General features: G+C 44.1%; 1 protein-coding gene across 1 annotated transcript in view; it reads right to left on the reverse strand.

The window, feature by feature from the left end:
* Positions 1–4,312: 4,312 nt before the first annotated feature.
* Positions 4,313–15,883, reverse strand: part of capn9 (calpain 9) — a 50,205-nt gene continuing 38,634 nt past the window's right edge. Inside the window, exon 20 of the mRNA XM_034018965.3 lies at positions 4,313–5,736. Within this exon, the coding sequence (XP_033874856.2) occupies positions 5,710–5,736 (27 nt within the window). The 3' untranslated portion in view covers positions 4,313–5,709. The remainder of the gene's footprint in view (positions 5,737–15,883) is intronic.

A 15,883-nucleotide genomic window follows, 5' to 3' on the forward strand; every position in this document is an offset into this window, starting at 1 on the left:
AATTTTAATATACTTTCATGATGAAATCTAATACTTACTAAACTTTTATCCAAATCCTTCTTTGCAGGTTCTTTTTTTTTATTTTTATCCCAGGACCACACAACACACTCCACACAAGATACTATTATAAATAGGCTTTATTTAGTACAAAAAATTCTTTAAAATATAACAACTTCAGTCACAACATACAGTATTATTCCTTTTTCTTGCTCATCTGGTTAACACAGGACAGCATACTTAGTACACATTTTTTAAAACACATCATTCAATAACGAGGGTATAGCAAGTAAAAAGATAAGATCAGTATTTGGCAGAACAATGGAATAAAGTCCACTAAATCGTGGTGCAACTACTTGTCCAGCGCAACCAAGTAGAAGTCTTAGTATGCAAGAGAAAACAAAACAAAAAAAGGAACATCAATCTCAATCTCACGAGTCTCTGTCCCGGTTCCGTTGATAGCTGAGAAAAAATCCAACTCGTTACACCCGTGCCTACAGAGGACTCTAGAAAGAATAGCCCATGTTCAGCACGGCTCACTCTACTCTCTAGCCTCCAGGAACGCTTGCAGATTATCCCGTGCAGCAATAACAGTTCCAGCTGCAGCAACGCTGATCCCGGCACCCACTCTAGCCCCAGAAAATCAGTCTTCAGCACAACGTGTAGATTTTAGTCCCTACACAGATTTACTGCATAGTCAAACTTCACTCAATTGGTCTATCAAAAAAATGGAAGAAAGAAGGAAAACACAGTCTCGGCTTATTCCAAGCAATTCCACCCGGTTTATCATGGGAGTGGGTATAACAGTTACAGTATTGAAATCACAAAAATAACATCTGTCAGCGTCTTAAGCAGCCAAACATGAGCACCAATACGTTTTTTTTAGGATTGTACTTCACTGTGTGCTGCCTGAGTCGCGTCTCTCTCAATCTTCGTACTCTTTCATCCACGAAATGTTGTTCTTCCCTTTCTACAGCTCTGTTCCCACACTCTTGTCCACCTGCTCCCCTACTTAATCTATTAACATCGGGTCGATCTTGCGGGTCTATATTCCTCCTCCCTTATCACCGTTCATTCACTTTCCTCTCTCTCGTTTGTGAGTCAAAGCACTCTTTTTATTGTCTGTGAGGGATAGATTAGGGCAGGTGAAAACACCGGAGATGATTAACTGTGGGAGTCGGGAGTCAGGGATCCCAAACTGATTTCAGGTGTGGTGTTCAAGCATATTAATTAACAATTAGTGACTACAACAAAAAAACCACGCAGTGATAAAAAAAGAAACTTCGCACACAAGAATTATAACAATAAAAATCAAACACATCATAATAATAAAAATTAAACACATTAATAATAACCGTGAATATATAAAAAATATTTAGTGCACACAATAATAATAACACTTGCTCCACCCCCACCCATTTTAACAACTTGGTCATTCATGACACGTTCCCTAGTTTTATCAGCTCCCAGGTGTTCCTAAAAAGGGATATCATGCGCAAGCCTCATGACCTCAGGCTGATAATACTGGGGAACTGTTTAATTGTGTTAGAGGCTGTCCTGAATCCGGTCCCACATGTCCGGTATATTGAGGGGGGCTGGAGTAGCCTCTGCCCTGGATGGCTGTGAACAGGCTGGCTGTAGGGGTGACGTCAGGCCAGAAAGAAACACACAGACAGGCAGTACTCGGGTTGAAACTGAGACGCTGCGACGCTCAGTGTTTTAATAAACAAAAATAAAAGGTTGAACAAAACAGAAAACAGGAGATGGCACTTGAGGCCAAAATAAATAGACAAACAAAACGGATTAACACTAAACGACCAGAGGACTAACAGACAAACAAACACGGTGAGTCAAAACAAATAATTATTCTTTTACTGTACTTTTTTTTTTAAATTCTCTAACACACCACACGCAACATATAACATACAAATGCACACAGGGGCGGGGCACATTACCACAATGGCCCAGTAACCTCGCCCTACCGATCACTCTGTGTACAGAACTCTTTATTTGCCGTTTGATACCAGCCGAGCTTTCTCCCACCAGATCCCAACCTCATCTCATTGATGTTTCCCTCCCATTTTTCGATCCGTCTCTCTTTGTTTTTCTATGACAAAACAGGGAGGAAAACAAGTCAGCTTTTAAGGGGAAAATCTCACCAATCGTTTCCCCTTGTTTGTCTGCCACATTTATGTGTATAGTCAGGACTGCCTTTTTAATTAATCGTTTATACTCTGGCCAGTGGTAGCCTATCCACTACCCCCGCTATGAGGTGGCACTTTATCGGTCCCACCGATACATATGCTAACGGGGTATTTCGCGTGTCTCCATGGATACAGGAGATAGCCATCTGATCTTGTGGCTACCACGACACACCACCTAAGAGAGCCGTCCAAATTAAGGTCTGCTCACACACTTTCCACTAATCCATGGGTACTCACTTTACCGACAACCACATCAACAATACAAGGTCCCTCCCAATCATTTACCCATTTCTTACCCGCTTCCGATGCCAGATAACATGTCGCCACATTGCACTTCATTGCTGAGGAGCACAGCCGGGTGATATGTCCTGTCTGGTGGGACCTGGAATAGATACGAGGGGCAGAGGGCACTGGAGCTACATATCTGTCCCGCTGCTAATAAGTCAGCGGGTCAGGGGCATTGAATCTACCCCAGCTGAGGGCCAGCCATCGTCTCTATGGTAGGGTGGTTGGGCGGCCCATTGGGGTTGGTGGTCTGGGAGATCTGGGAGGTCTGGATACCAGTGCGAGGAGGGGTCGGTGTTGATGTGGAGCCAGTCCCCTGCCTCTCGGTGGTGAGGGAAAGGTCAGTAGGCAGATCTTGGAAGAGATTAAGGAGTCCTCAAAGTCCTCTGGCAGTTTGACCTCGGCTTCCAGGGTGTACGGCTCGTGGCATCGTATCCAAACTTGGGTCTCAGAGCCGACCACATGGTAGAACTGTTCTATTGCAATGGCTTCGCCCATTTGCACCCCCTGTTTTTCGGAGGGGGCTAAGCCAGTGCACCATGTGGTCACAAAATTGCTGGGCGCCCCCCCTGGGGCTGGTATCTTGTGGTCTTTGGTACTCCTTGAAGCACACCTGATGAGTTTCCCCCGTGATGTTCAATCGCCAGATGGCCTGCTTGACCAGGACGTACTGGTTGGCTTCTTCGTCGGTCCTCCCCGATTAAAGGCCCAGTTGGCTAGCCCAGTACTCCTGAGGCCATAATGCAGTGGTAGCCAAACGCTCAAAGGGTCCCTCACGGGTCCTGCTGGTACGTGTGGTGTGTCTCCTCTCGATCAGAGCCGTGTACCTCTCCTCTCTCTTCCTCTCCTCTGCTTCCCTTTTTTCATTCAGCGCAGCGCCGATAGTGTAGTGACGTCCATCCTGTTTCTGACACCACATGTGGCAAAGTGGTTTGCAGTGCGCAGGTGTAGTGATGATGCAGTGCAGTAGAATAACGACCCATCATAGTTCCAAGGTAAAATGAAGCTTTATTGTTGCTTAAATGATATGACTGGCTATACACAGCTATGTGTAAAGCCCAGTCAAAACTCATGGGGTTCAGTCCCGAAATAATACTTCTAATAATAACACGCACTTTAAACACATACACGATCACCAGTCCAGTGAGTGCTCCTAGTGCAAGTGGTGAATTTATACAAGAACAGTGACAACAGTAGTGCAGTGTAGTCCGGGGTTTGGTGCTGGCTTTATAGTGACAGCTCCTGGATATATTAGCCATCTATAAATGACAAACATGACAATTTAATAGACAGATAAAACAACACAAAACACTCACGGTTATTTTACAGTTGGTTCTCCTTTACAGGTCCTTTCGTAACCATAACAAAGGAACACATTGCTTCGGCACATCCCCTGATATACCCTCAGTCACGCCCCCTTCAGTAGCAAATGCAATTGCTTTTCCTCCAATCCGCAATTGCCACATTGCCTACCGCATTAAGGTGATGACTTCTGGTATTGTGACTCTGCTCCCTTTCTGGATGGCTGACTTCCAACTTTCCCTGGAATAAATTCCAACCCATCCAATCCAGGGCACACTGTTCCTGTTATGCTATGCCTTCACAGATCGGGAAGGAGATTTATGACTTGGATTCACTCGCGCAATATCACATTGATCCATTTCTTTCAACTCCTGAGAGGGGCAGAACTGATTCACATGTTATGATTTTGATCTAAGTTGTAAATGGATGTTGAATGAGTGTCTCGTTGACTTTTCTCTATAGAAGCAGTGAGTGGCATGAAAGAATAACAGTGTTCATTATTAAAAACAGGTAAACAGAAGACAGTAGTTTAAAAAGGTTTTATTTTTATTTTTCCCATTAGTGTAAAGTAAATCACAGAATATTTCATAGCAAAACCTTAGTATTTCAAAACGATATATATAAACCAAGCTACAGTATGAACATAGAACCCATACCAAAAATAGTACAAAAAAAATAATAAAACAGCATAACTTTGATAAAATCACATAACATTTTTGTAAGCTTACAGTAGCTATATCAGCACCATAAACTTGCATCCCTCACAGACTCAATGGCCACTTCATCATGCTATATATATATATATATATATATATATATATATATATATATATATATATATATATATATATATATATGATTTGTAGTGATTTGTGTGGTTTGCAATTGTTCCCAAAGAAATTGACACAATGGTTTCAGGTCTAGAGTAAATCAAGCCTTGATATACTAAGTCTTGTCTAATTCTAGCTACCTCTTTCTTGAGTAAACTGAAAGAACTTTGAAGCCACAATACAACCCTTAGACTAGAAGGCAATACATTGAATTGTTGATGTCATATATATATATATGGAAACAAAAGTTAGAAAAACTATTATTTTATCCCATACACCTTGAAAAGATATAATTAGCTGATATGTGCTATGTGTTCGAAAACCTTTAACCTGAACACCTAAATATAATATGTATAATCTCATAACAAAGACTGAAGTGTGTAATGAAAAGGCAAGGGCTGGATGCTAACCACAAATCATACCGTTCATAGACGTCTTACCCTTCAACTAAAGAGCAAGTTCTGCAGTCAAGAGGTAAATACAGGTTTTATGCTGATGTCAGTATTATTAACTCATCAGCCAGTAGGAGCAGATTCACTATAAGTGTATATCCGTTAATCACTTTGTATGGTATCGATCCTTTTGGTATCAGCCCCTTTTATCTTTTATATTTAGAAAGTGAAAAATTAGGTCAGCCTAAATTTGTGCAATCTCAGAAAATTTGGCAGTAGAAGCTCATGTACTCCATTAGACCCAGTACCATACAAGAGCTGCGCTAATACTTATTTCTATTAACTGGAAATGCGGGTTTTCCCGTAAGGTAATGTGTATAAGAGAAGTGTTCTTAGTTATTGTGTCATGTTCCCGGGTGTATATAAGAACACCAAACCATTTTCAGTAAACAGTACCGTTTTAAGATACTTAGCAAAAAAAAAGAACATGGAAAGATATAAAGGAAACATTTCTTCAGAGAATATGTGGTAAGTACAGAAAAATGCAGAAACCGTCTCACTTTAATCTTTTCTTTTCATCTTAATTTTTTTTAAGCTAATAATAAACAATGCAAAATAAGTAAGTTTTCTAGCATAATAATGCAAAATATGGTTTTTTTCTCCTGTTTCTTTCTTCTTCTTCTAGTCCTTGCCTGCTCTTCAGATATTCATGGTTAGGTACAGGAACTGTAAAGACAAAATAAAGTATTGTAACACCTGACAATAGGGCCACATCTTAATCCAACTTGCAAGAATCCCAAACTGAGCTTTTATTCCAAATCAACCCGACATGAAAAGTTTGACATGAAAAGTTAATCAGATTCTCGTGTTGTTGTTTTTTTTTTTTCTTTAATCAATTTTGCTTTGCCGCATGGTTGCTGAACAAGCCAAAAAACAGAGTGCTTTTTGACAACCTATATTCACGACAGAGATATGCCTGTGTTACTATTTTTTCAAACAATTAATAGTTTCCAGCTTTGTTGCAACATAAAAGGATTTTCATTTTGGAGGCATAGTTACAGAGTGAGCGTTTCTTATTAAGACAAAAGAGTTGACTTCACTGCGAGGTGGCATGATCCCGTGCGTCCAGACCAGGATGTTGACACGTTGTGTATATTGTAACAACAATCCTTAACGCTATAAGAATGAGCCTTCAGTCGATTCAGGCCAGACACGATCTTATTACACTAATAAATGATCAAAGACAATCTGCCAATTGTTAACTAACAATTAACAGGTCGCTGTGGGCAACGACTTACGTCGCTAAAACTAATTAATTTTTAAAAGGAATCCCAGGGTGGAACTATTCTGTCTCTGTTTATTCGTTTCTCTCTCTACTTCACAACAACAAAAACAAACACTCCCCCTGTCACTGGTCTTTAGCCTCAGTTAGTCCCACCTCATCCCACTCGACAGCCAATCACCAGCAGCTCCTGTGACCCGTACCTGTTGCTCATAGGCTGACCGATGTGAAACACAGCCCCTCCTACTCCAAGCATTCCTGCACTTCACAGACCTCACATATGTTACAATATTATCTTTTTTTTGTTTTTTTTTTAAATTTGGGGTCAAAGGGCCAGGTTCGTTATAGCCGAAGGTTCGAGGATGTGCTGTATATCTCTCGTTATATATTCTGATTGAGGCGTGTGTGGTAATGGAAATTGTGTTTAATTATGTTTCATTATTTAAGTAATGAATTTTTGATTGTTTGATTGAAAAGTGTGGAATGTGGCCAGGTGGTAATTGAATGACGATTGCCAATTACCCCTGGCCACACCCTATAAAAAAGGACAAAGGAGTGTGGGGTGTGGGAGCAAGCAAGCAAGCAAGCAAGCAAGCAAGCAAGCAAGCAAGCAAGCAAGCAAGCAAGCGAGCGAGCGAGCGAGCGAGCGAGCGAGCGTATGCACCGGGATAGCTGTGCTGTTTTGTGTGTTGTATTTGTAGTATTTTGTTTAAAGCCTTTATTTTATTCCCGTGTTTTGTTTGTTGCGTTATTAAAAGTGTGCCAAGGTGCTGAACTGTAGTACTGTCTCTGGGTGTTTGCTATTTCTGCTGCTGGCCAGCTTTGACAGCCCGTCACCTTACCACACTATAAAAAAGTGAGATATCACCCCCTACTAACCCAACTCAGAACTGGATGCCACTGCTGTGTAGAGAGAGAGCAACTGGCGACTGAGAGAAGAGTAGCCGTCAGAGCAAGAGTTGCGACTACCGGAGCAAGGGTTGCCGCCAGAACCAGTGTTAGAGGAAGAAGCCCCATCTTCAGAACCAGGAAACCAGCCGACGGCTACAGAGAAAGGGGAGGCGGTAAGGTGACCTGTTGCAGGGCGAGTGTAATTTTATATCTGGAAATTGGTTTATTGTCTGTGCTTTTTGGAGTTGTTATGTTTGATTAAATGATTTACAGACGGGTGCTCAATTGAGACTTGCTGCCTGCTAGGTTTGGTTGAGAGGAAGGGCAGCGAGTGATTGGCTGTGCTGGTCCTCAATCTGCAGGTGGGCGGGTCTCAACTCAGTGCCCAGCCAGACTACAGGGGTCGTTGGTGCGCGGTGAGCCAAGGACACCCTGGCCAACCTAAGCCCCCCCCAGGCGGTGCTCAGCCAATTGTGCACCACCCCCCTGGGAGCTCCAATCCATGGTCGGCAGTGGAATAGCCTGGACTCGAACCGGCGACGTCCAGGCTATAGGGCGCATCCTGCATTCCACACGGAGCGCCTTTACCGGATGCACCACTCAGGAGCCCTGTGTGGCACCTTTTATTTGTAGTTTTTATACTGTGTTTTATTTAGCCTTTTGTACAGTCTTCTATATGTGCATTACCATCACTAGTAGCGTCACATGACCCGTTTGTTTACTTTCTGTTTTGTGTTTAATAAATCCTAAGTGGCGTTTCAACTCCAACTGCCATGTCTCTCTGTCTTGCATATCAGCGGTTACCCACACACGTGACATGAGTACCCTGTCACAAGACCACATGCACCACAGCCCCGACCACCACCCCTGTGCACTGATCCAACGCTGGTCAGTCAGGTGCCTTGGCCCATGCTCCTAGACACTCTGCCATTGTGTCTGGACCTCATATCACTGGGCCTAGTAACCAGTTCGCCATATCGACAGGCACAGTCGCTCCACATGTTGCCTACTTCGCTCTCCCTGATGCACCAGAGGTCCCCTGTTGCTGGTTCTTGGCCCCTTCCTGGAGGTGCCGGAAGATGGACTGACCCATCCTCCAACCCACCCGCATGAAAGTCTAACAACTGACAATTTCATTCCCGCTCTATGTTCAATTGTAAAGTTAAAAGGTTGTAGACTTGTAACCTGTGCATTCTTTTCTGACCGGAGCATGGTTTGTGATCAGTTTAAAATACCTCCCCAATAAATAATAATTAAATTACTCTAAAGCCCACTTAATGGTCAAGCATTCTTTCTCAACTGTGGCATATTTATTTTCATGATGGTTGAGCTTCTGACTAAGGAATAGCATGGGCCCTTAACCTCTTGTCGACAGCACCATCTCTATCTGTAAAATACATTCTTTTTTAAAATCGGGAGTTATTAATACCGGTTAGGTGATACTATACCCCAAGTATTTAGCTTCTTCCAAGTCTATGGAAGGGTTAGCAGTTAGCCCGGATATGTAATACTGCCTATCAATTATATCAATTCAATTTTGCTGCATAGCTTGTCTGCTTCCCCTAAAACTTCCACTGACAACGACATCTCCCAGAATACAATGGCTTCAGTTACTAGGAAATTGTACACGAAAACCAACCCGACAAACCTTATCCATTCTCTGGCTAGCCCTGTTGTCCTTGCAGCCAATCACAGTAAGAATAAGAAAAATTCTAAGGTACATAGGTTGAAGCGTAAACACCCCAGTCCAGCTACAAATCCAACTGGAACCATCGTCGGAGGCAACTACTAAAAAAAGGTGCCTATAATATTAAACAAACTGTTTTATAATTTATTGAGGCATTTCCTTATTTTATTTATCTGTATGATTTTATATTGAAATTTTAACATGTTCACGGAGTTTAAGAATTGAATGTTTAAATATAAGTAACATAATTGTAGAACACACTCGTGGTTGTACAGTAGTTCAAAGTAACATTGCAGAATGGAAAGCTCTTTTTTAATTTTTGAGTGACCAAATTAATATATTTTCCCCCAATTTGAAATGTCAATTTATTTATTTTTCTCCTCACCGCACAGACGTTATGAGGGTGTGTGAGTGTCCTCCGATCTCACAAGCCTAAAGCCAGAAGATTTTACTCTCTGTGCTAAAATGAGAGGGTAAGTTACTCCCAGACCCAAAACCTTATCTGGAGCACTGCATACACACACACCCACACATTTATATATATATATATATATATATATATATATACACACATACATACATACACACATACATACATACATACATACTGTAACACATCAGGGAGGGGGTTAGTGTCCTCCCTGAAGAAAACATGTGCGAATGCACATTTTGTTTAATTGTTTTATTGTTTAATTATCAACCACACCTGATATGTATTGTAAATTAATGTCAGGTGCAGGGTATATAAGACGTGCAGCTTGGCTGCACGGGGCTGCTGAGTAGAAGGAGACAGAAGACGTGCTCTGTTTCCGAGCAGCCCTAAGAGAAAGTGCTGTGTTTGTGTTAAACGTGTGTAGTTGTAGGGTTTTTATGACAGGTAAACGGCTTAGCCGTCCTGCGAGCTAGTCAGGGACCTGCATAAAACGTGTAGTAAGTGCTCCAAATCGGAGTTAGGTGTTTGTTTATGTTTTGTTTATTTTTGTGTGTGTATTAAAAATTAGCGCAACCGCGCTTAAAAACTCAATTTCTTGTGTTGGGTCGTATTTTTAAAGGGGCAACGAACCCGAGTGAGTGCCGGGCCGTTACATATGGTGTCAGAGTGTGTGGGCGCCCCTACGACCCTAGAAATGGAAAGCATTGAAGAATTAATTGCAATGCTCAACCGCAATACTGCTGCTCAAATAGAGCAGACTGAGAGATGGGAGAGAGAGTTTGGGTGGCCCCCGTTAGAAGTAAAAGAACGGGAGCCGACAGAATTGGAGCTGCTGCTCCAAAAGTGGGAGCAGGCAGAAGAGGCGGTGCCGGCGAGAGAAACCGCGGAATCGCCTGCACCAGAGGAGCTGCGGCAGGGAGAACAGGAGGAAGAGACCGTCCCGGAGCCAGAGGAGGTGAGCACCGCACCTCCACCACAGCTCCAGCCCACAACACCGGAAGAGGATCCGGCGCTGGTCAGTGCGGTCCCTTGCCCCTTGCTCCTGAACACCCTGCCGGTCTTCCTAGACCTCCCTGCGCTTGGCCTGGAGCCCAGGAGTCTGCACCATCGGCCACAGTTCTGCCCCTGGTTCCCTACTCCGCTCTCCCCAAGCACCCAGACGTCGCTGAGCTGCTGCCAGACGTCGCTAGTGCTCCCCCTCTTCGCCGCTAAGCTCCCCCTGGGTGATCGGACATCGCTGCGCCGGTCCCCAGGTGAAGACCTCTGCCCGCTGCTGCAGCCGCCTGTTCCCCGGCCGTCGCTTCGGTCGCCCCTGTCAGCCCGGTGGGGTCCCATGTCGCCGGTTCAAGGTCCCTTCCTGGACGCGCCGGAGGAACTGACCCACCCTCAAGCTCGCCCGTGCAAGAGGGCGAAAATTGACATTTGTGGACTCGAGGGTGGGTGGTTGTGTTTTAGGGGAGGGGGTGGCCTTGGAATGGCCGATCAGTGTTGCACACTTGAGGGGAAGGATGTGTAACACATCAGGGAGGGGGTTAGTGTCCTCCCTGAAGAAAACATGTGCGAATGCACATTTTGTTTAATTGTTTTATTGTTTAATTATCAACCGCACCTGATATGTATTGTAAATTAATGTCAGGTGCAGGGTATATAAGACGTGCAGCTTGGCTGCACGGGGCTGCTGAGTAGAAGGAGACAGAAGACGTGCTCTGTTTCCGAGCAGCCCTAAGAGTAAGTGCTGTGTTTGTGTTAAACGTGTGTAGTTGTAGGGTTTTTATGACAGGTAAACGGCTTAGCCGTCCTGCGAGCTAGTCAGGGACCTGCATAAAACGTGTAGTAAGTGCTCCAAATCGGAGTTAGGTGTTTGTTTATGTTTTGTTTATTTTTGTGTGTGTATTAAAAATTAGCGCGACAGCGCTTAAAAACTCAATTTCTTGTGTTGGGTCGTATTTTTAAAGGGGCAACGAACCCGTGTGAGTGCCGGGCCGTTACAATACATACATACATACATACAGTGCTGTGAAAAAGTATTTGCCCCCTGTCTGATTTTCTGCATTTTTGCACATTTTTCACATTGGATGTGGTCAGATTTTTTTGTGGGTTGTAGTAGTATATAGAGGGAGTCTGAGAGAAAAAAATGACACCAAAGTATGGTGCTTCTTTCATTTGTTTGGTGTGCAAGGTAATCAAGCATGCAATCTTCAGGTGTGAAAATGTTATTGCCCCCCCCTAGTAAACTCAACCCAGTTAAAGGGATAATTAGGGTCAGCTGTTTGAGTACTTTGGTTAACAACCAGGCCTAATTTGGGCCAGCCCTGTCCAATATAAATCTGGCTAACTTTGGCCCTTACCATCAGAGTGAAGTTGTCAGCACACAGGCTCTAGAGCAGGGGTGGGCAATCCTGGTCCTGGAGGGCCGGTGTCCCTCCTGGCTTTTGTTCCAACTGTGCTCTAAATTACTTAATTAGACCAATAATTGGTAATAATCAGTACAATTAAGTAATTTAGAGCACAGTTGGAACAAAAGCCAGGAGGGACACCGGCCCTCCAGGACCAGGATTGCCCACCCCTGCTCTAGAGGCACATCATGCCACGAACAAAAGAAATTCCTGAAGACCTCCAGAAAATGTTGTTGATGCCTATCAGTCTGGAAAGGGTTACAAAGCCATTTCTAAAGCTCTGGGGCTCCACCGAACCACAGTCAGAGCCATATTGTCCAAATGGAGAAAGATTGGGACAGTAGTGAATCTTCCCAGGAGTGGCCTTCCTGCCAAAATCTCTCCAAGAGCAAGGCGTAAAATCGTCCAGGAAGTCACAAAGAACCCTAGAACAACATCCAGGGATCTGCAGGTCTCTCTCGCCTCGGCTAAGGTCAGTGTTCATGACTCCACCATCAGAAAGACACTGGGCAAAAATGGGATTCATGGCAGAGTAGTAAGACGGAAACCATTGCTCACTAAGAAGAACATGAATGCTCATCTCAAGTTTGCCAAAAAGCATCTGGATGGTCCTCAAGAGTTCTGGAACAATGTTCTATGGACAGATGAGCCAAAAGTGGAACTTTTTGGTCGACATGGGCCCCGTTATGTCTGGCGAAAACCAAACACTGCATTCCACAGTAAGAACCTCATACCAACGGTCAAGCATGGTGGTGGTAGTGTCATGGTTTGGGGATGCTTTGCTGCATCAGGACCTGGACGCCTTGCCATCATTGAAGGAACCAGGAATTCTGCTCTGTATCAGAGAATTCTACAGGAGAATGTCAGGCCATCCGTCCGTGAGCTGAAGCTGGAGCGCAGCTGGGTCATGCAGCAAGACAATGATCCGAAACACACAAGCAAGTCTACATCAGAATGGTTGAAGAACAAGAAATTTAAAGTTTTGGAATGGCCTAGTCAAAGTCCATACTTAAACCCCATTGAGATGTTGTGGCAGGACCTGAAACGAGCAGTTCATGCTCGAAAACCCACAAATGTCACTGAGTTGAAGCAGTTCTGCATGGAGGAGTGGGCCAAAATTCCTCCATGGCGCTGTGAGAGACTAATCAATAACTACAGGAAGCGTTTGGTTGCAGTTATTGCTGCTAAAGGTGGCGTAACCAGTTATTGAGTCTAAGGGGGCGATTACTTTTTCACACGGGGGTATTGGGTGTTGCACAACTTTCTTTAAATGAATGAAATATGTATCAAATGTTTGTGTTATTTGTTCACTCAGGGTCCCTTTTATCTAATATTAGGTTTTGGTTGAAGATTGGATAACATCAGTACCACAGCAATGTACAATTTATGTAAAGAGTGTAAATCAGGGGTGGCCAATCAGTAACTCTCCAGCAACATGCATGTCTACTATTGTGATTTTTTTAAAGTTGAAATGCGTCACGTGTAGCAGCAGTAAATACTGCGCACAAGATGGAGCTTCCTGCTCTGGCTCAGTAACACATACAATTTACCACAGCTCTCAAGTCCAATATGTTAAAAGTATCCCGCCTGCTGGCTGTTACAGGGGAGTGAATCACTGCAAAAAGTATCTACATTTAGCCTACTTATTGATCAGTTTAAATCTGTTTAGATTAGGCTACTCAAAAAACATATTTGCGCTCCAGTGTCATGCTTTCAAAATGTTGCATAAGAAAGACAACATCTAGACTATCAAGGATGTTACGGTGCACATGCATAGGCGCAAGATGTGAGTCTTTTTTGGCTCATTGTACTGTGTAGTCAACTTTTAAGGCATCTGAGAGGAGAAAAAGACTGTTCTGGCCCTGCAACAGATACCGGCAAAGCGAGACAGTTTGATGAGACTGTCAACCTCCTTGAACAGTTGTCGAGTTTGTGGCTATAGGATCCTTCTCCCTCGTTAAATCACCCAGCATCATTAATTGAAGATGTAGCCTCTGCTTATCAATCTGTTGCGGCAGCAGAGGTAGTGTGTTCTCCTCAGGATTCCCGATTATGAAGTTGGCTGACGCATTATCCAACAGGATTTTCTCCCTTTGGGCTGCAATCTGCATGCCCTCTTGGTCAAATTGTCATTGACACCAGATCCAGAGCTTCATAAAATTCACACTTCCACGATGTTTCACTGGTTTCCAAACAAACGTCTTCTGTTTCCATGGTCTGTCTGTAGCAACCTGGTGTTCTGCTCACCCTTTTTGGCTGAGGTAGTTTTAAATAATTTTTGGCTGGAGCAATACTAATTGTTTGAAACAGTTGACTCATGACTTTCTTGCAGGCAGTTCAAATGCTCATTCATAAACTAAAGTTAACGAGAAAAGTTGCTGATGCGGCAATCAAATGGATTCTCAGGAGCTTACAGATCTGTCTCAACAACCCAGAAATAAAGTTGATCCCTTGGTCAGTTAAAATCTCCTGGGGAATATCCACCCGAGAGAACACCTTCAGCAACTCTGTGGTAACTGACTGCACGTTGATGTTGCACAAGGTACTGCCTCCAGATACTGTGTGGTGTAATTGACAATTTCTAAAATATACTTGTATCCGGGACACAGGACATTCCAAATAACCTACAACATCCACTCCTCCCAAAAGGGGTCAAAAAGAGATAAGTAACTGGCCAGGTGTCTTGAATAGGCTTCCCATTGATGAAGCTGACTTGTTCCAGGGCTAGTCCGAGAGGGGGTCTAAGAGGCTCTCACTAGGCCCCTCCCCTTGTCTTGTTTGGGCCCTCAGCTTTATCCGTCCTGCACTCCCTTTGTGTTTTACGAGGCAGTAACGAGCGTTGAACAGCTTGGGGTTTTGCAGGAGAAAGATTTCTCCAATTGTTTCATGCCCCTGCCCATTGTCATCAGTGAAGGTTATTTGGTTCCCAGTAGTGACTAGCACCAGTTTAGTTGCAACTGGCTGTTCAAAATACCACAGTCATGCCCGAGAACCATAGGGTATGGCAACCTTTTAGCAACAGCTACAGCTACATTATCTGTCTTGCTGTCAACAACCAGCCTAACTTTGGTCACAGGGTTTCCTTGATGTATCCATGGATACAGGCGATTGGAAGTCACCAGGATTTACTCCACAGGAGCTCCATGTCAATAAGGGTTTACAAAGGAGTACACAAAGGTGTGACTACTCCTTACCCAAACCTGCACAGGCACAAGATAAAGGCCCTCCTGATCATTCCCAGGGTACTTACCTTCATTTAGGGCCACTGAACACTCCACCAGGGAAAAAGAGCAGCTGAAATGTCACTTTGGCAAGTTTACTGTCCTGTTATCTAGCAACTAGCGGGAATTGTTTAATACTCTTAGCCCATTTGGGGGCCAGTCGAGGCCTCATGTTAGTTGATCTACCCCCTGGTGGCTGCGGTGCTTGCACACCAGTCAGTCCCTTTGCCAGCATAGGTGCTGTCTCATCATTCGGCGGAAAACAATTTGGTAGCCAGGATGCCGGGGCATCCCTCAGCATCAGCATCAACAAAGTTTTCAGCTAACCACAAAGCCTTGCCGTGGTGGTGGGTCTGTGCCCACGGACCTATGCCTGCACATAAGGTGGTACCACATGGAGAAATTGTTCCACCACAAGCAGTTCAATTATTTCTTTGCTGGTTCTGGTTTCTGGCTGCAACCAGCGGGTACACAGATCCTTTAGTTTCTGTCCAATAGTGCAGGGTCTCTCCCCTGGGTCTATCAAGAGAGTTTGAAACCTTCTTCAGTAGGTTTCTTCTCTGATGCTGAGGCAATCTAATATGCCTTAGTTGGTAGCAGCATAGTCCATAGTGGTGGTGTCATCCAATGCCCAGTAGGTGGCCTCTGCTTCCCCTGTCAGGCAAGGGGCAAGCTTGGTGGCTTACCGCTTCTTTGGCCACTTGGCTGCTGTTGTCACAATCTTAAACGTCACCATGAAGGCTTCAGGATCATCATCATCATCATCTCTCATCTTGTACAGCTGGTGAGATTTCCCCATATTGTTTCCAAAGCCATTAGTGAGCTTTCTTGGTCCACTAGGGTGATCACGAGCTGCTGCCACTGCTCATCCCTTCATTTCTTACTCAACAAGGTAGTGCAGGACTTTTTCTGTCTCCATTTTGCTTTGCTTCTTTTTGACCAGATGGCGCATAGATCCCACAC

This window comes from Acipenser ruthenus, chromosome 6 (genome assembly GCF_902713425.1).
Source record: "Acipenser ruthenus chromosome 6, fAciRut3.2 maternal haplotype, whole genome shotgun sequence".
NCBI classification, from domain to species: Eukaryota; Metazoa; Chordata; class Actinopteri; order Acipenseriformes; family Acipenseridae; genus Acipenser; species Acipenser ruthenus.